Raw genomic sequence first — 21,886 nt, forward strand, 5'->3', positions numbered from 1 at the left:
GGAAAGATGAACTAGTCTTCTCTGCACTGAAATCCCCTAGCACTTTCTGTTCCTGACCCATCCTTGTCAGGTTGCTCATAAGTCTACACAGTACCTTTAGAATTATTAACACACAGAACTATGTTAGCCCTATTGATGTGGAAGGAATGCTATCAGGCATGTGCACATTACGGATCAAGAGTGTTGAGCCAAGATGAGACCATGAACTGCTGCTTCAGTGTAGGGTAGCTGACGGACCCAGTTTGAAAACAGCTTGTGTAGCCCTTCTGAGGTCTGAAAAAGCGACAGAGCCCTTTGTAAAGGAGGAAGGTGCAAGAGAGTGGGACCTTTCCTGCCACTTTTTCTGGAAGAAGTAAAAGTAAAGGATGAGAACGGAAGATAGTTAAAAACAAATATTGAGCATAAACTGAGGTAAGCTCATCCCTTCTCTGGCACATCTACCCTGGCCCATCCACATGCTGTGAGTTAAGAGTCAACAATGGCAGCTGGTGCCTGTGCTCTATCCAGGACCCTGCGCTCCGCTGTGCATCTGTGCTTAATACTCCTCTCTTCCACTTGGTAATGACTTCTACACCTCATTTATGTGTCTTTCCTTGAGCCCTTTCTCTGCTCCTACCCTTTTGGAGGGGCATTCAATTACAACTGCAGCTTTTTAGGGCTTGAACATCAGTGTTGGCTCACCTAGTCAGGGCCAGATGGGTTCTCCCTCCAAGAAGGATAGGAAGGGGTTTAAATAGTTCAGGACTTGGAGAAGTCAAGATCTCACTTCATCCCTGAACACTTGCTCTACCACGACAGACCTTTGCTTCTGCAGTCATCATGGATGGGACTCTGTAAGATAGCACTACAATCTATAGCTGTTTAAGGAATGAGCTTAAAAGCCAGTCTATGCTATTTTTTCATGAAGTCTTAAAAAAAATTGGTTCTATATTTCTAGATACATTGTTCTTGGGGCATTGGCTTAGTCTCTGAATTCTGGGCGTTTTACTTTCTCCCTTTACTCCTGAGAAGCAGCCACATAGAGGTTGGGAACAGAAAGCCCGGTGGCATGGTTCAGGTCCCCACCCCCACTCACCCAGAGCAGCTTCATAGTGATCCATTTTCAAAAGTATCAGACTTCAGTATATACAGTCTTTGAAAAATGGGTTTCATGTTTAAAAGATATTTGATGTTTGGGGGGAAAGTAGTAGAGGATTGCTGACCATAGAAGGGATCTGGGCATGAAGGGTGAAAAATGAATCTTCAGAGGTCTGTCCTGACCCAAATATCGGGAGAAGGAAGAAAAGATTAGATGGGTGTGTGGGTTGGAACGTAGCAGGGTGGGGTGACACAGGCAGACACACTGCTGAGTCTGCCAGGAGTGTGGCTGTAACATTTGATACTCAACACTCAGCACTCACAGGGCCAGTGTGAGTTAGCCACAGAGGCTATCATCAGCTGTCTTCAGAATATGAATTAAGGGTCATTTTCTAAGTTCTTCCACAGCCAACTTTATCACATGCGATTCCTAATACCTTTCAAGCAAATTTCTCCTTCTGTTAAAGCTATTCAAAACCCTCACTCCACAAACAAACGTCATTCAACACATGTGAGTCAGGGGGGTGTGGTGGGGGGGTAGAGGGAGGAGCTGCAGATTTCAACCAGCTACTTTCTACTTCACAGAATATATGCATTCCAATAAAATTAAATGCAAGGCCAGGTTTTTGTTAAGTAAAACCTTTCATATCATAGACTATAGGTATAAAATTAGACATAGCTCTACAGAAAATGTAACAGGCTGAGTCATAAACATAAGGTGGAAACATGACTAAGATGAGGGTGGTTCTTAAGTACACTGAGAGCTGGAATCAGTGCATTGAATTTCTCTGACTCTCTGCAAAAAAGCTTGCTTTTCATTCCTCCTGCCTCTACTCATGGTGACTTTGAAGACCTACACCTGGCCAGGAGTACACTTCACAGACTTGAGAATTCCCTGATGTTCTTTACTGTTTCTAGGATATTGGTCTTGCTTTTTCTTATTCTTACCAGGAATTTAGAGAACAATGTAGTGACAGGTAGTAAAGTTTCAATATGTACTACTACTACTCTTTATATTTGCATGGGTTTGGACATAACATTGCTGTTGTTGTTGTTAAGTACTGTGGAGTTCATTCTGACTCACAGCGGCCCTGTGCAGGGTTTCTGAGGAGTGGCTGATGAACTTGAACCACCTACTTTGGCAACTGACCTTGCAGTCTAGCGATTTAACTCACAGCGCCACACCAGGACTCATCAGAATGGTGGTTATGTGCCGTGGAATTGGTTTCGACTCATGGTGACCCTGCACAGGGTTTCTGAGGCTGTAAATCTTTACAGGAGCAGAAAGCCTCATCTTTCTCCCGTGGAACAGCTGGTACTTTCGAACTATTGACCTTGTAGTTCATAGCGCGATTCGTAACCACTACACTAACAGAGCTCTTCATCCATACAACACTCTGACCAATAAAAAACCCAACATTTATTTAAATATTATTCTATGCCAGGCATTATGCACTTTGTATGTTGTTGGCTCCAACTCCTAGTGACCCAATGCACAACAGAACGGAACACTTCCAGGTCCTGCACTACCATCACATTTGTTACCCTTAGGCCCATTGCCGCTGCCATGGTGTTAATCCATCTCACTGAGGATCCTCCTCTTATTCAATGATCCTCCACTTTACCAAAATGTCTGAATAATATGACCAAAGTCTGAGAGACCAAGTCTGGCTCCTAGGGAGCATTTTGGCTGTACTTCTTCTAACACAGATTTGTTCGTTCTTCTGGCAGTCCACGGTACTTTCAATATTCTTCTCCAGCACCATAACTCAAATAAATCAATTCTTCTCCAGTCTTCTTTATTCACTGTCCAACTTACACATCATATGAGACCATTGGAAATAATATGTCTTGGATCAGGCACTCCTTAGTTCTCAAACAGATATCTTTGCGTTTGAACACTTAACAGAGGTCTTGTGCCCCATAGCTGCTTTATGCAACATACGTCGTTTGACTTCTTGACTGCTGCTTTCATAAGTGTTCATTGTGGATCCAAGCAAAATGAAGTCTTTGACAATTTCAATCTTTTCTCCATTTAGCATGATGTTATTTATTGGTCCAGAAGTGAGTTTGTGGGTTTTTTTTTTTAACACTGAGTTGCAATCCATACTGAAGACTGTGGTCTTTGATCTTCATCAGTAAGTATTGTGCTTTTTATACCCTAAAGTGTGAAACTACACAAAAGGAATTTTTCACATTCAACTATTTTATAGGTATGAAATTCTACATGTGCATTTTTAAAGGATGATGAACATTTCTATTTCTAAATTTAATTAAAACATAAATTCAATTAATAAAGTATATTGCTGTTGTTAGGTACTATTGAATCAACTCTCATTCAAAAGACCTTGTGTACAACAGAATGTTGTACACAGTGTAGATAGTGTACACCACTGTCTGAGCCTGTGCTATCCTTACATTCATTGCTGTATTTGAGCCCAATGCTGCAGCCACTGTGTCAGTCTATCTTGTTGAGGGTCTTCCTCTTTCAAGTTGACTGTCTACTTTACCAAGTAGGATGTCCTTCTCCAGGGGTTGCCCCTCCTGATAAGATGTCTAAAGTACATAAGACCAAGTCGAGCAAAGCCTTGCTTCTCAGAATAATTCTGACTACACTTTTTCCAAGACAGATTTGTTTTTTCTTCGGCAGTCCACGGTATACTCAATATTCTTTGCCAGCAGCATAAATGTATCAATTCTTCTTCTTCAGTTGTCCTAACTCATTGTCTAGCTTTCACATGCATGTGAGGGGATTGAAAATATCATGGCTTGGGTTAGGCACACATTAATTAGTCCTCAAACTGATATCTTTGCTCTTGAACACTTTACGAGATCTTTTACAGTAGACTGGCCAATGCAATACATTGTCATTTGATTTCTTGACTGTTGATTCTATGCGTGTTGATTGTGAATCCAGATAAAATCATATTCTTGACAACTTCAATATTTTCTCCCTTTATCTTGATGCTGCTAATTGGTCCAGTTGTGAGTTTTATGTTGAAGTGTAATCTACACTAATGGTTGTAGTATTTAATCTTTATCAAGTGCTTTAGCACACTTCACTTTCAGCAAGCAAGACTGCGTTATTTGCATTATCACAGGATGTTGATTCTTTCTCCAATCCTGATGTCATGTTATTCTTCATATAGTGCAGTTACTTGGATTATTTGCTCAGCAAAGACTGAATAAGTTTGGTGAAAGGATATTGTCCTGATGCACACCTTTCCCAATTTTAAACCACACAATATTGCTTTGTGCTGTCAGAATGGTTGCCTCTTAGTCTATGTACAGGTTCTACATAAGCACAAATAAGTTTTCTGGTATTACCATTCTTTGAAATGCTGTCCGTAATTTTTTGTGAGTCACAGTTGAACGCTTTTGTACAGTCAATCGTTGTTAAGTACCACTGAGTCGGTTCTGACCCACAGCAATGTCTCCAAGGAGCGGGTGGTAAGCTTGAACCACAGACCTTGCAGTTCAAACTGACTTTTCAGTCTAGCACATTAACCAACAGTGCCAAACCAGGACTCAGAGGTAAATACCTTTTTGGCATTCTCTGTTTATAAACAAGATCCAAATGATATCACCAATGATATCCTTTGTCCTGCGTCCTCATCTGAATCTGGCTTAAATTTCTAGTAGTTTCCTGTTGATGTACTGCTGCAATAATTTTTTAATTATCTTCAGCCAAATTTTAGCTGCAGGTGATATTAATGATATTGCTAGATAATTTCTTCCTTCTGTTAGCTCACCTTTCTTTGGAATGGGCACTAATATTTATGGATCTCAACCATGTTTCCAAATTTCTTGTCATAGTCAAGGGAACACTTTGCAATATATCTGTCCACTGATACATCTCAATTGGTATTTATCAATTCCTGGAGCCTTGTTTTTCACAATGCCATCAGTGCAAGTTGGACTCCTTCCTTGACATGGTTGAACACTGACCAACTTTTTTTGGTACAGTGACTCTGTATATTCTATCTTCTTTTGATGTTTCCTGTACTGTTGTAACATTTTGCACATATAATCCTTTAATACTCAAACTCAAGGCTTGAATTAAAAAAAAAAAAATTCTTTCAGCTTGAGAAATGCTTAGTGTGTTTGTTCCCTTTTGTTTTCTAACTTGAGGTCTTTGTTGATTTCATTATACGACTTTTGTTCACCTTCAACTCACACTTGCATATGACCAATTGATGTTCTGTTCCATAGTTGGCCTATAACTTTGTTCTTGACTGATTATATTGAGCTTCTCTGTTGTCTCTTTCTACAGATATGAATGATTTGATTCTTAAATACTTTATCCAATGAGGTTGTTGAAAAAGGTATTTACAATGAATAAATCATTGGTCTTGTAAAATTCTATCATGTGATCTCCAGCATCACTTCTATCATTAGGCAAATATAAGGTACAAATACATTGTCATTATCCATTACTTTATATGTCTATTATACATATGCAAGATACACTGTTGCTGTTAAGCACCGGTGAGTCAGTTCTGACCCTGCATAGGGTTTCTGGGGAGTGACTGGTGAGTTTGAACCACCGAACTTGCGGTTCAAACCGACTTTGCAGTCCAGCACATTAACCCACAGAGCCACATCAGGACACATTGTTTTTGCTGTTAAGTGCCATCAGGAGACTTTTTTTTTTGCTAATGAATCTTGCATTTTGTTTTGCTTGTACTTTTTTTTCCCTGCCTGTAAGCTAATAAGTAGTAATTTCCCATTGAGCCTTTTCTTAAAGGGAGTATTGAAGTGTGTCTTTAAGGACTATGGTAACAGGAAATTGTTGGAAGATCCAAGAGGACCCAGGACCCAGGGAGGCTGGACTCTCATAGTTCTGCCTGCCATTTACACTGAGACCAGAAGAGAAAGTGGTTCAAATTACCACCTCTTCATGTTGGTTTAGATATAAGGATAGGATAAACCCTGTCTGCCATTCTATCTCCTAGAACCTAGTATAAAGAGTTATACTAATCCACCAGAAAATTCCTCCTTCCTCAAACTGCAAAACAGAAAGACTCAATGTTGCCAAACTATAAAATGTGATACTGTTCAAAAAATATGTAATCCTTTAATAGACAAGCTGACTATGCTTTTTGTTAATGGTGATGAATTATTGATCCTAAAACCAGTCTACTACAGAAATTCAGATTTTCATTTCTGCAACTTCAAAAAGTGTTTAGAAAAAAAGAGAGCGATTCTATTTTGATTAAACATAAGGCATTCAAGGGACCTAGCCAAGAGCAGCTTTACCAATCCTCATTATGTTTTGCATTATCTCTCTAATCCTACATTTTACCACGAAAACACAAAGAGTCACAACATTTGGTGTTTGTTTAACTAACCATGCAGAACATCAAAGTAAGTCTCAAGTTACTGGATTTTCTTCCTGAAGTTCTTTTTCAAAAAATAAGGTTATAAAAAGTAAAACAAAACAAAAACACAGTGCTAATCAACCAATATTGGATGAAAAAGTTTCAATTAAACTTAAAAGCCTTAGATTCAGAATGATTAATATGGCTTTTCTACTCAAAGTAAAAAAGCACCATTTTTAAGATTAGCTTAATACTGGTGTGTACTCCACCTCACTAAAGTAGTTAATAAAACAATGTTCTCTCCATTTATTCTGTCCAGGGCTTTATTTAATGGGTCAGGAAGAATGTTGCTAGGGCAGTAAGTAATGAATAGAAAATACACCAACTCCCAGATGTAGGAAGACTGATGAGAAAATGGAGAGCCAGAGGATTAGCATTCTCCATCAACCTGATAAACCTCCAGCTCTGACATCCTAATGCAAAATGTGCTTCAAAAATACTTAGCGGCACACTCAATTATTTCCTGGTTCCTAAAGAGAAAGTTAAAAATAAACTACAATTTGGTTTAGGAAGTTTTGAGGTTTATTTAATTTCAAGCAATTAGCTATTTGTTGTGAGGACTAAGAATATACATATGCAAACTAATTTATAAAATATTATGGAATTTCATGCATATTATTGTTGAAAATGCTGCTTATTCTCTGCCATGGAAAAAAGTACACATAATTATGAGTAACCAATAATTACAAGGAATTAATTCCAGAGATGAAAGTTCATTTTTCAAACAAAGAATGAATAAGGTAATTAAAATACCATTTCACATTAAGTGCTTTGCTGCAGAATTCTGAAAGAGTTCACATTTAAAGCCAGCTTTACAGCTATTCTAATGGCCAACTGATAATTTTATAGTCAAATTAGAAGCTGATTTCACTGATTAATTAAATAATAGGGACTATTTAAAAATGTATTTATAAAAGGACGTTAAAAAACAACATTTGGAAAAGGTCATTTCTATGGCAGCAGAAATACACAATATAAGCATGAACATACACAGAATAAACACACAATTGCTTTTCTTTCATTTTTATGTAGCATTCAATTTGTGCTCTATTTCTCTAACTATCAAAAACAATGGTTTATGAACACTGCACAAAGGGGGTGAAGAATAGCCAAAAAGTACCAGTGCACAATGAACGCCACCATTACACATGTCCATAAACTATTTTCTTTTATAAATTATTCTGAGTATCTGTCCTTGGCACTCTTCTTTCAGTCATGTTATCTCGGAAGATGTGGGAGTAACTAAAACCTGCCTAAGCTTAGGGGTATGAAGGGTATTAAGCAAGACAACAGATGATGGGATCATGGCCCCTCCACATCAGGAAAAGTCAGTTGTCATGACTACGCTCTAGTTTTCTGGGGTCAGGCATAGATGCTGATCCTCTCCTGGCAATTCTGCACTGATGAGCTCGTTGGAACACACTGGGTATACCCATGTATACCCACGCTGCATCTTGTAAAATTACAATCTTTTGGTAGCAAAGTAAAAAAGTGGACATCTGAGCTTTGGGTCCCTGCCTGTCCTTAACTCGTCCCTCCACTGTTACTGCCTATGCTCTCTCTGACTGGGACACTCTAGCAAAACCACAGCTCTATTTCTTCTCTTTGAAGCTGCTTCTGTAGTTCTACCTTTAGCTAAGTAGCACTTTGATGAAATCTCGATGGCTTTTTGTTGAAGAAAGAATTATCAATATGTTAGGGCTCTAGAGCTGGTCACAATATGACTGAATGCATGCTTGCTGTCACCCTCAGCCAGGGTTACAATTATGCACCTCATGTCTTCCAGATCCACGTTAAATATACCCAAGCCCAGTACAGACCTAAGCTGTAAAGTACAGCAACCATCAGCCACCTGTGGCTACTCAGTCCTTGGTAGGTGGCTAGTCCAAATGTCCAAATGCGCTGGACTGCAAGGTCAGAGATTCAAGTTTGCCAGCTGCTCCTCAGAAACCCTTTACTTAAAGGATCACTATGAGCTGGAATCGACTCAAAGGCACTTAACAACAAAATAAATATAAAATGTACATTAGATTACAAATATGTGGCACCAAAAAAAAAAACTAAGTAAAGCCTCTCAATAATTTTCATATTGATTAAAGACTGAAATGCTATTTTAGGTGTTGTTGTCGTTAAGTGCTGTTGAGTCGGATCTGATGCTGTATAGGGTTTTTGAGGAATGGCTGGTAAGTTTGAACTGCCAACCTTGTAGTTCAAACTGACCTGTGGTCCAGTGTTTATCCTACTGTGTCACACCAGGGCTCCATTTTGGATATATTTATTTAAATATTTAAATAAAATAATATGATACTAAAATAAATTTCTGAATCCTGGTGTGGAGCTGTGAGATAAGCACTGGACTGAAAAGTCAGTTTGAACTATAAGGTCGGTGGTTCAAACTGACTAGCTGCTCCTTGGAACCTCTATACAGGGTCTCTATGAGTTAGAATCGACTTGATGGCACTAATACAACCACACAAAATTTCAATCTTATTTTTCCTTAAGATCAGCACTGGACTGTAAATCTTAAGGTTGGCATTTCAAACCCACCAGGTGTTCCTTGCAAACTATGCAGGATTGCTATGAGTTGGAACCAACTCAATGGCACTTAATAACAACAACAACTGGAAAATTTACAAGTATACACCATTATTTCTATTGGGCAACACTGGTGTAGACACTTGTTCATTTTATACCAGACTCAAAGAAAGACAAATAGGTAAGTCCTCCACTTTCAGGAGGCCTTATCACATATAGTTACAATACAAAGTAGCTGTGACCAAGTGTCACAAGTGTAGGAAGAACAACAATCATGGCTCACATGTGTGCTAGAATCTCCATGTTGATCCTCATGAAAAACTAACAAGTAGGTGCTGTGAGTAACAGGAATTGGTACTTGGAGAAGTAATTTGCCTGGAGCCTCAGAGACAGAAGGAATAAGTCCATCTAGTTCAAAAGGGCACACTCACTCCATGCCAACATGCCACCTCCCCTTCACATGTTTCAGAGTATGGGAATTTCTGTTGGGTTGGATTGGTGATCACTGCCGCTGAGCTAGAATGTGACGAGCAAAGACTAAGGAGAAGCAGGTTAGGTAGGGGGAGAGTATTTCAATGAACTCTAGCCTTAAGGAAAGGGCAGGAATTGGGGGAGGCTGGAGGTCAGGAAGGTATGATACCATGAATGGGGGCCAATTTAACTGGTCAGGAGAGCAATTTGGGAGGGAAATGATGAGGACCTAAAGGCCTGAGGAAAGGATGAGAAGGCAAAGAGAAAACGGGAGTGCTTATGTGTGAAAATATGGCTTTGTTAACAGAAATAATGAAGTCAGGGGGACAGCGGGAAGAGAGTGGTGTAATAAAAAATGTCTGCTTCAGGTTTTCTGTCAGGACTGGAATGTTATGAAGCTAATATGAAACTGAGTAGAACTGTAATAGGGATAGCAATGATTATGAGAGCAGAAGGATAGTACTGCCTTCAATTAGAGAAAGGCTTTGCCCTACATCAATGCTGAGGAAGACAATAATGGTGGTGGAGTCATTCCCTGGGCCATAAGATGCCATCATCCCAGCAAAAGCTCCTGAGATGTGCAGTGACTCCCACCTGGTTTTCTTCGTGCCGCCCCTGCAGTTGCATCCCTGCTAGGGCTGGCTAGTCTCCTAGGTGGAAGACAGCAGAGGGCCTAGAGGCCTGGCCCAGACTTGCTCACTTAGGTGATCCCTGAGATTCCTTGCTGTTATGGTCACTTGTAGTGGATTCTGACTCACAGTGATCCAATGTGTGCACAGTAGAACTGCTTCATCGAGTTTTCAAGGGTGTGACCTCTGGGAAGCAGATTGCCAGGAAACTAGGTGGGTTGTTTAATCCAAGTCAGGCAATAAAGAAGCTCCCTCAGGTCCAGCCATGGTCACAATCTCTAATTTCAGCAGAAGCAAAGTGCTGAGGTAACTGAAGGAAGAAAGCTGCCCAGCTGGGGGGTTGTGAGGAAGTAAGGCCTGGGCACCAGCCCACATATCCAATTAGAAGTGCTTCATTCCTGCTGTTTAACTTTATCCCTCAAAGAAGAACGTGGGTGATAGATCATCAGTGTCTTTGGAGAACATAAAGGTAAGACTGCTTTTCTGTGATTTTTCAAGAAGAAAGAAGGCAGATCACAAAATTTATGAAAAGATCTATCCATTTCTAGAGAACCATTTATGGAATTACAATTGCATTTCAAGATAGTTTGTTTAATTCTAGTTAATTCTAAAATTTCATAGGTATGTTGAAATAATTAATGACATAATTAGCCGTATAGTCCTAAATTCTCTGGAAAGACATTTCCACAGAAAACAAACTGATAATTCAGAAGCACTGACTGGAATCACTGGTAAGGAACATCATTGGCTCCTTTTGTTAGAGCTCAGTTTGTAAAAGGGGACAGGTTGCCTAACAGGAAACCCTCCTCAAAGAATCCCTCTGATCAAATTTCCATAAAGAAGGGCAGAGGATGGTAGTGGGGGAGGCAGCCCCACCACCTTTGTTCTTTATGTTACTTCAGCTCATGATAAAGAATTAGGCCACTTACACTATCACGAGATTTACCTATGAAAATGTCACTGAAGTCATATATTCACAGCTGGCTCTCACACAGTCCAGGAATTCACTTAGTCATTTGTAACTGTACTGTCTTCAACCTAGTTGTCTGCTAACAGCAAAAGTTTGAAGGCAAAAGTGCCCAGCAATCTCAAGTTGTGAGAAATCAGACAGATGTGGAAAGTGCAGAGTGTTTGAGGAACCTGACCCAGGGTCTTCTGGGCATCTTAGTGGTTTCTTCATATGTCCCAGTATCTCCTGTTACAGGTGATAGTACTATTGAGTTTTTGCACATGGCATCTTTACAGTCTCCCCACTTTACTCATGTCTAAGGCTGGCTTCTCTATAGAAGCAAAACCAGTAAAGCTTGTTTATGTACGAGGGTGAGTCACAAACTACGTGGACTCCAGTTATATTAAAACACCCATCCATGTCCACTGCTGATGACAACATAGAATATGCACATGAAATGATTCTGGCAAACAGAGGAGCGACAGCAGATTCTGTGACAAACCATTTGCAAGTAAGCCATGGCTCTGCCTATGTAATTATTCACGACAGACTGGGGTTTTGTGCAACATGGGTACTGAAACAACTCACGGAACAGCATAAACAAAGTGTTCAGACATCTGCAAACAAAATTCGTACCAATACTCGAAGGAAGGTAAAAGTTTCTTTAAAAATAATTCATTACTGGTGATAAGACATGGATTCATTTGCCAACCAAGAGAAAGTTCAAACGTCAGCCATCAGCTGGAAAATTGATGCTTGTAGTTTTCTGGGATTCTCAAGGATCACTATTGGAACACTATGAGGAAAAAGGTTCAAAAACGAACTACTCGTTAACAGTGAGGTGTTTGCTGAAGAGCTAAAGCTGAAACTTCAGATTAAAGGCTGAGGACTGCTATCCAAAGATGTTGTGATCTTGCATGGCAATGTACATTTATACACCTCTGCCCACACTGGTGACACTCTGCAAAAACTTAATTTTGAGGTGTTAAAGCATCCTCCCTGATCTTGCTCCATTAGACATTAACTTGTTTGGTCCCCTGAAAGCAGCCCTTTGAGGATGAAGACTCATCTCTGATTAAGTGAAGAAAGTGATGAATTCGTGGACTGCAGCTCAGCCTAAAACATTTTTTTACTAAGGAAACAGGAAAGCGTGTAGACAGATGGGTGACGTATACTAAAAAGCACAGACATAGGTTGTCTTTTCTAAAAGTTGTTTAAGAATAGATTCTACAGCCAGAGTACAGATAATTTTTGACTCACCCTCATGTATAAAGTTGAAGTGCTATCAAGTCCGCTCCAACTCATAGCAACCCTGTACAGAGTTTCTGAGGAATGGCTGGTGATTTTGGACCACAGATCTTACGGTTAGCAGTCCAGTGCTTATGCTACAGTGCCACACCAGAACTCCAATGTGTATGTGGTAGTGGTGGTTGTGTGCCACTGAGTGGGTTCCAAATCATAATGACCCTGTATAAAGTTTACAAGGCTGGATAGCTTTATGGGAGCAGAAAGCCTCGTCTTTCTCCCACAGAGTAAAGGGCAGACTCAAATTACTGACCTTGAGGTTAGCAGATAAGCATGTAATGGACTATGTGACCAGAATGCCTCTGATGTATATACTGAGAGAAGTTTATAACAAGGAAATGACTCATGTAGTTATGTTGTTGTGAAGTGCCGTGGAGTCGGTTCTGACTCATAGTGACCCTGTACAGGGTTTCTGAGGCTGTAAATCTTTATGGGAGCAGAAAGCCTCATCTTTCTCCCGTGGAAGAGCTGGTAATTTTGAACTGCTGACCCTGAGGTTAGCAGCCCGATTCATAACCACTACACCACCAGAGCTCCTTCATAGGTATTTGTTGTTGTTAAGTGCTGCTGAGTCAGTTCCGACACACAGCGACCCTCTATAGGGTTTCTGAGGAGCAGCTGGTGAGGTTGAACTGCTGACCTTATAATTCAAACGACTTTGCAGTCGGCGTATTAACCCACAGCGCCACACCAGGACTCCTCACATGGTTATAGAGGTGGGGAAATTCCAAGTCACATAGCTGCAGGGGCTGATGAACTCAAAGTCGACAGGTAAGCTAGCTGGCTGCTGATAACTTCCACAACGGGCAAGCTATACAGTAGGTCACTAGCTCAAGTCCAAAGAACTAGAGATCTGATGACGACCCAGATGCATAATAAAAACTCAGCAAATTTTGTCCAAATGTCCAGTACATTGGAAGTAGGCTAGATTCTTGAGGAAACTTCCTTTCAGTTGACTGGCTGCTCACAGCAGGTCTCTTCACAGAAGTGATTACATCATGTTCATGCTTATCATGGGGAATTACTGTGTCTTAACTGCCAATCCACTCAGAATCCTGTCCCAGTCAAGTTGACACAAAACCTTAACTATCACAATTGCTTTGTTTTGCTCAGTCAGCATCCAGAAGCAATTACCTCAAAGTATAAGTTCCTGGGCTCCTTATCAGGTTGAGTCTTGACTTCAAGACTCCAAAAGTAACCCGTACTGCTCATATTTTGTCAGTAAATTAAAACTTTATGATTATATTTGACCATCAGTTTGGTGTGGCTAGCAGCAATAACAAGGAGTAATGGTGGTGGTATTCAGGGTGGTGTACCCCACCCTTAATCTACTTACTGGATTATCACATCATGGAGGATAGTTACATCTCAACTGCCAAACCACTGAGCATCTTGGCCCAGTCAAGTTGACACAGAACTGTAACTATCAAAAAAGCTCCATACTGACTGTGTTGAGAACTGGGAGAAGAGTTACTGGATTTCTGAAAAGTATTCAAGCTGCTCCTGATAACTCTGGTGGCCTGGAAAAGCCTGTATGTAAGACATACGAATTAGGCAAGAGGGACATACGTAGTACATGGTTTCATCCAGTAATGGTACATACAATCCAACAGGCTGAATGCATATTCACCAAGCTCTAGCCCTTCATCATATCTAAGACTGATTCTTGCCAGAATGTTCTGCTGGTTTGCTACATTTTGTCCTGGTCAACTTACCCTTTCTTACTGCACATTATCATTTTTCTCAGCAATTTATCATCTAATTGGAAACAAAGAACTAAGGACTAGGCAGGGAATATGTCTAATTTTATGTTTTGCATAGTGTCTGAAGTCCATTGCTGGCATTCAAAATTTCAAAATAAACAGTGTGGAAATATTTTACTTTGCCATATGGATAAATAATCACTTGCAAAATTGGAAGGTATGTGAATATAGCAGTCATTTAAACAAAGTATTATTATTAAAGAACAAAGGCTACTTTTTGGTATTTCACATAGTGTTAATTGAGGGCAATAAAAGAATGATGATTTAGTGGCATCTGGTGCATTAGAAAGGTGCCCTTCAAATTCTGGACAGTATCTTCGATCTCTATAAAATGATGCTTTCAAAATGCTCTGAAACATGAAAGTTGTATTTCGCATCGTAGAAACACTAAATATCTTGAAGAAATGAGTTCAACATAACATATTTAGTGACAAGATGCTCCTACTTTTCACTCATAGTGTGTGGACTCGAAAACATTTATTTTATAGCCTAACTTGGGAGTAGTTATACTTTATCCAACTTTGAAGTTTTAAGTAAATTTACAAACAATAAAGAAAAAAAGCACCTTTGAAATTAATTTTTTTTAAATCCTAAGCACCGAAATATATTAGCTATTACTAAAAGAAAAGTTCATTAGGTTTCAACCTGGATAATTATGAAGACAATGAAGAAAACACAAGAATCATGTTACATACTGGAGTACTACTGTAATTAACAACGACAGCCATACTGTCTTGGGAATATACACTTAACAAAAGTTTTATTTTTCCTTGATAATAAAGATGTAGCCAAAGGTGTAGACTCTAAGCAGCTAGTATGTTTAAAGCAAAGGCAAGGCATCCTTTTGAAAAAGAATAGCTAAAATTTCTTCATGTAAGTATAGTAAAAATTGTCAAATTGAAACAAAAGGACTAGAAAATGAAGAATTTGAATTAATAACTGGGTTGAATTGTTTAATATTAAGAATAATAGAATACCTGTATTCAAGGGAATAGTACTACCTTTAAATTATACAATATTTTGAACACAATACACCTACTCCTCACTTAAGACAATAGAAAAAAATTACTACCCAACTATCTTTCGCATTAAAGATGAATGTCTGGCAGTAGCAAATACTCAAGGCGCGAGGTTACAGTAACACTTCCTATGCTGGTTAAAGTTATGTGTCCACTCAGCTGGGCTATGATTCTTAGTGGTTTGGAGGTTATATGATGATATAATCTGGCAATGCTTTAATGAAATAATCATTCTCCATTTTGTGATTGGATATGGTCATTTTCCACTGTCACAGTTTTGCATAATGACATGGTCTTTGGAACCTAACCATATTGATCAGCGAGAAGTGTGTGAGTTCATTGTGCTTTAACACCTCAGACTCTTAAGCTGACTATGGAGTCCTGGTGTGGCGCTATAGGATAAGCACTAGACAACTAATCACAAGGTTGGCAGTTTAAACTCAACAGCCCTATACAGTTTTATATGCAGTGGCTATGAGTTAGAGCCAATTGGATATCACTTAACAACAACAAAAACAACAAGGCGACTATAGTCTTCAATGAAGAACTCTAAGCCACACATACAAAGGACAAGCATTGTGCAAGTTTGGCGAGGTCCATGGTATTTGCGATCAGACATTAACAAAGCTCTGAAATTTGGAAGGAAAATGTTTCCAAAGTAGATTATAAGAGATAAGCAGGTGACAGGGAATGCTAAGTGATGAAGTCATGTAGCATCCTGCTGCCCGTCTTTGGAAAAATGTGTCTTAATGAGGATGGTTCAGCCTGGGTATGTGTTCCTGGCTAGGAAGGGTCCACAGGAAGCTGTATCTAGGGTTGAACTGGTTCTGTCTCGTAGCACTATTCCTAGGCAAGATGAGCTCGTGAGGGCTTATCTTTTTAGTCTTTCCACACCACGCCAATTGTCTACTTGCTGCTTTCTAAGTAATCCTGATGCTAAGCCTCGATCTATGAAATAATGAGCTCCCTAGCTTCTGGGTTCAAATACACGTATGGAAGCTGTACAGGAATTCAATCACAGAGTAGCTGATTGGGTAAAATCAGTTTTGGGGTCTCCTCTAACCCTGAGATTCTATCATTGAAAGACAGTTTTTGATTATCTGACTTGAGAAGAATTAGCCAAGAATAGCTCAAAGATCTTTTAATATTTTAATGCTTTATAATACCTTAGAGATTCGTCATTCTTAAAATATTATCAATGTCAATGAAGGTTGGTGCCCTTCAATTTTAGGATTGAGAAATTTCAATAAATAATTTTGGTCCCTGTAACTCTCAGTGGATAAATATATGTAAAAGAGCTCTGGTAGCGTAGTGGTTACGAATCGGGCTGCGAACCACAAGATAAGCAGTTTGAAACTACCAGCTGCTCCATGAGAGAAAAATGAGGCTTTCGGCTCCGGTAAAGATTTATTTTACAGCCTCGGAAACCCTGTTCAGGGTTGCTATGGGTCGGAACCGACTTGACAGCACTTAACAACAACAACAAATATATGTAATATATAAAACAGACAGACAGAAGTTAACTATGCTAGATTTATATTATGACCTAGTAGCTTCATATTAGCTAGAAAATGTTTATATCCAAATCACACTCAGGCCAACATAGATTTTCAGAACTAGAAACTCGCTCCGGCAGTTTAAACACCACTCCCAGTCCAAAGCAAGTCAGTACTACTTTTGAAATAAACATGTCATAGTCAATCCACATATCAAAACAATTATTATAAATAAAAGTAGATGCATACAAATATGGCAAAAAAAATTCTTAAAACATATAAGCTGCTGGTTAAAAAAAAAAAAAAAGTCAGTGGTTGTTACTTGTTTTGCATAAGAAGCATAACACGCATTGGGGAAATCACTCTTTTTGAATTAGGAAATACATCCTCCCATCAAGGTCAGGACATCCTGTGTTCTCAGGAACTAGTACTGTATCCACACAGAAATGGTAAGATCCGGAGGAAAGCTGTAAGTTAGCACTCCCACCTAGGTTATATATGGAGTGTGATGGCTCTGTAGGATGAGAACTGGACTGCGGACTACAAAGTCGGTAGTTTGAGCCCACGAGCTACTCCATGGGAGAAAGACGAGGCTTTCTGCCTCCACAAAGATCTAAAGCCTTAGAATCCTTACACAGGGTCACTATGAGTCAGAATTGACTTGACGGTACTTAGCAACCATCACCACACCTCCTAAGGTATGTTGTTGTTGTTAAACTTCATTGTGCGGGTTCCAACTCATAGTGACCCTGTATAGGGTTTCCAAGAAGCAGCTTGAGGGCTTGAACCACCAACCTTGTGGTTAGCAGTCCAGTGCTGATCCTACAGCGCCACACCAGAACTCCAAAACCTAACTAAATTAGTATGGAAGAGTCCTTAATGTTGAAGTCTTGCTCCACTAGCTTTCAATTTACTTTCAAAATAAAAAGAAATATCCAAATGTCCACACACATTTCCAGTTTGTCAACAAATCTTACACATTGCTAAAGCTCATCTCAGAATAATTTTTACTAAAGAAACACCTCAGTAACAAAAATGAAGAAGAGACTTATTCCTACTCTGAGAAAAGCAGAAAAAATAAGAGACAGCTGCACATTATTAATGGAGTAAGGACCAAGTCAAGATAAATCTGGCCCATTAATCAAAAGAACCAGATTTGAGTAGAAACTGCTTCTAATGTTGGGTTGTCCCTGGATCACTGCTGGTCCCTCCTTGGGCAGAGTCATGCACAGTATCCTGCAACTTTATTGGTGGAAAATGTGTGCTAATGTGAAAATACACTAGGACATTATAAAAGTAAGCTCAAAGTGAGGGGAAAAGAAATGTCAAATAAAGAACGCATTCATATACTGCAAATAGTGTTTTGTCTTGTTGATGCCTCGATATCAGAGAGCTTAGGTACTGTACTGACTTCTAGGATGGTCATATATTTTTTTTTCTCAATTCTATTTAGATGATGTTAGTTTCCATTTAATTCTTACATACATATACATGTATATAGTCTATATGTTTTGGTGTGAGATGGTGTGAAGTTGCAAAACATTTTTAGAAAAAGGGAGTATGTAATAATAAGTCAGTTTGAAGAAGCTTTAACTTGAATGTAATTTACAAGTCCTATGGCATCCATTTTCAAAATACCTTATGATAATACATTCTAGAGTTTAAGGTTATTCATAAAGTCTACTATATGTTTAGTACATACTTTATTTGGTACTGGATAATATCAATGCTATATTTGTAGTACCTTAAGAGACACTTGATTTCCTCTGAAATATTATACTCATAATAGTTTGCTACTTTCCCAAGTGTTACTAAATTATATCTGACAGAACTGCTTTCATAGTGTAAACCAGTGGGAAAAGGGATTAACTTCACAGAAATGCTACTTTAAAATTTTCCAGTTAAATATTTTAAGCATGCAAAAAAAAAAAAAAAAAAAAAAAAAGCAAATATGAAACAAACACCTAGGCATCCACCATCCAACTCTGACAAATATTGAAATTCAAACTTCTTTGTTTCAGATTTCGTTTTAAAGAAATAGAAGTAGATTAAATTCACAGTTCCATTTCCTCTCCTTCCCCTTAAGAGGTAACCACTATCCCGAATCTAATTTTTATCCTCCTAATTAAAATTTCTAACTTTATTGCAAGTACATGCACCCAAAATAATTTATGGTTTCAATATTATTTATAAACTTTAAACAAATGGTATTATGCATACCTCCTATTCTGGATACATTTTCTGATATTTTTCTATGTTGCTATATTTAGCTCCAATGCAGAGTTTTTATATATGTCTCTCTATATATAAATGTATTTTTGTACATATTAATGCACTGAAATGTATTTAACCAATGTTCTACTAAAGAACACTTGAAGATTTTTTTCCTGAATTCTCTATTACAAGTAATGCTGCCATTAATTCATCCTTCTGTGGAATCGTTCTCTCAACTTCAAATACTCAGAACCCAATTGGCACTAAAGTGTTCATACAGTGTTCAAGACAAGGCCTCCTGCCTGTCACTGTCCACATCTGACCATCATGCCCCATGTGTCCACTGTGTCCCTCTTCATCAATCCCAAGCCCTCCTTTCCACACTCGCACAGTTCACACTGTTCTGTCCAGACTACTGGCCTCCTCATAGGCCGCTCAGACACTGGGCTTGTCTCCTCCTGTAGGTTAATCCTCTACCCTGTTGCTTGCTGAAAGAATGCATTTAAAAGCCCAAACTGGCCATGACATGCTCTACAATGACAAACGATTACATGTGGGACACAATTAAGTTCCTGTGTGTCTCTCCCCTGCTCTTAGCATCTACTCTAGGTGACCTTGAGTCTTTGCTGGGAGTGGACCAGGGGACGTCCCAACTCATCCTTTGTGCTCTCACTGCAGCCTCTGCTGAGTGACAGCACTTGACACTGACATGGACAAACCACTTATGTTCCTCCCTAGCGTGAGTACTACTTGGGTTTTATCATCTTTATAAAGCCAGTGCCTGGAACATTGTTTTCCTAGGAAAGTGTCTGGGAATACAAACAGGCACTCAGATGCTGGCTGAGCTGAAGTGGAGAGCAGTCAATTCATTAAGCACATTTTTATTTTTATAATAAAGGAGAGGCAGTCTATTTAAAACAAGTTGGTTTACCAAGGGACACATATTAGAAAATGACTTATTCAGCCCTCCATGAACAAGGCACCTATGTCAGCTGATACTTATGCATTAACAAAGTACAATAAATGATCCTGATCAAGATGAGTCTGCAACACTGCCAGCGCCTTCTCACTCAGTAGATTAAATTATAGTCTTTGTCACAGCTATGAGCATCAACATCTACGTCTAGAACCTGCCACTCCGTGACAAGGCCACTATTCACGGGTATCCTCTAGACTGTTTCCAATACTTTCTCCAGAACAAGATCACAGTCCACACCTACCTGTAACCAGCTCCCTTACTTCTGCATCGATAGATTTTCTCAACAGTCGCAATAAAGCAGGTATCCCACCCACATTCTTCATGGCTATTTTATTTTCATCTGTAGACTTGCCAAAAACAAGGTTTCGGAGAGCACCACAAGCATTCTTCTGAACTTCCAAAACTCTGTGGTCCAAAAGGTCAACCAGATGCTTGATTCCCCCTAACCGACACACCTAGAATGAAAAATATTAGGTACCAGGCCTAAGTGTTATGTGATTAATCAGGGGTCACACAAAATGCTGCTATGGGAAAATTATGGGAAATGGATAACGATAGGTCATTTCAAAAGGTGATTAAGAAAAAAATTATTAAGCAACACATCTTTTATAAATTTTAGAAGACTCTCTAAGAAGATCCTCCTTTCCTGGGTTCCTGGTTTAAAAATAGGAGGCTTAAGTGATTTCACAACCATGTGCAAGTAGCACCCTTTGAACACACCTGGGGGGTTAAGCTTTCACTCCACGAGTGCAATGTACCATTACACAAACACAACTAAGCTGTATAGAGGATCAGAGGCAACACAGGAAAGGACTGAGGTCACTTTGATTTTGCTCCTAGAATTGGTTCTCTGTGTTACTCTCTCTAAATTTTCTTCCACTTGTCAATTCATGCACATTGCTGAATATTTCTGGACTTTATATACTACATCTCTCTTTACTGGTATGGTGTTTTACATATTAAATTGAGCAATACTTCAGCTCAATATGACACAGCAGAAGAAAAAAAAGTCTAAGAAAGAATCTAAGTGTGAACAAACACTAGTCAATAACTCCAACCCACTACGTTTCTATAAATGCCCCCAAATTAATATCCGAAATAAAATATAATCTCGTATGTTTTATACTAGGAATGGTAATAAATCTCCTGCAACTTTATTCAATTGTATGCGAGCACTAATCTTGACCAGAACCTAATAAAATTCATGAGCTGACTAGTTCAATGCATACAGTAATTTTTATCTAATAGAGTTTTCAAAAAACCTTTTAAGATGCAGGTCAAATTGATTTCTGCTTCATGTTTTATAAATAAGCTAATGAAGTGGACACCTGATTTGAAAATGCTAAAAGCACTCTGAGAAATAGTTCAGTTTTTCCTGAGAAACACTGAAAATACAGAGCTAAGATGTAAGAGAGTATGTGGTGTCACAACTTCTCCTTAGAGGAGGCCCTGCTCTGCATCTGGCCCTTTCTCAAACACAGGGCTGCTAAGAGGGAAGGCATAGACTCCTGAGTCATCCTGTCACTGGGCGCTGTACCTCCATCTTCACTTTGTTGTCACCGAAGCAAAGGTGCTGTAGGTAGGCCGCCGCGTTTGCCTGCACAGATGGGAACTGATGTTGCAGCATGTGAATGACCTCAGGCAGCTCAGGGTCACGCCAGGCAAACTCCCTGTACAACAAAAACACAGTTTCAAATAGCAAGGCCCCAGGTTTTAACTGAGTACTGAACAAACACTTGTCGTAGGAAAAAATAAAAAAAGCTTAGTGGAGACAAAAATCAGAAGTTATAAAGATCCAACATATAAAAATATGTATGATTTTGCCCCCTCATGAACAGCTAGCTATAAAGTCCCAGGTTTATTATCTCAACCAGAAGTAAAAAGAAGAGGGAAAAAAAAAAAAAAAATTCTCATACAATTTGATGAACTTGACCTGCAACTATGGAAGCAGTAGCTCAAAAGAGGGAACAAGTCCTTACAGCAAGAATCATTCCCATACCCTCCACACACAGAGTAGATAGGGATGGGCAACTTGGACATTGGCTACCCACAATGGGGGGTGGGGGGG

General features: G+C 39.2%; 1 protein-coding gene across 2 annotated transcripts in view; it reads right to left on the reverse strand.

The window, feature by feature from the left end:
• PKP4 (plakophilin 4) overlaps nucleotides 1–21,886 on the reverse strand; it is a 191,020-nt gene that overhangs the window by 29,391 nt on the left and 139,743 nt on the right. For both annotated transcript variants that reach the window (XM_006872034.1, XM_006872033.1), the window contains exons 10-11: nucleotides 21,356–21,484; nucleotides 20,060–20,273 (exon numbers count right to left, since the gene is read on the reverse strand). In XM_006872034.1, the coding sequence (XP_006872096.1) occupies nucleotides 20,060–20,273; nucleotides 21,356–21,484 (343 nt within the window). The remainder of the gene's footprint in view (nucleotides 1–20,059; nucleotides 20,274–21,355; nucleotides 21,485–21,886) is intronic.

This window comes from Chrysochloris asiatica, unplaced genomic scaffold (genome assembly GCF_000296735.1).
Source record: "Chrysochloris asiatica unplaced genomic scaffold, ChrAsi1.0 scaffold00181, whole genome shotgun sequence".
Lineage (NCBI taxonomy): Eukaryota > Metazoa > Chordata > Mammalia > Afrosoricida > Chrysochloridae > Chrysochloris > Chrysochloris asiatica.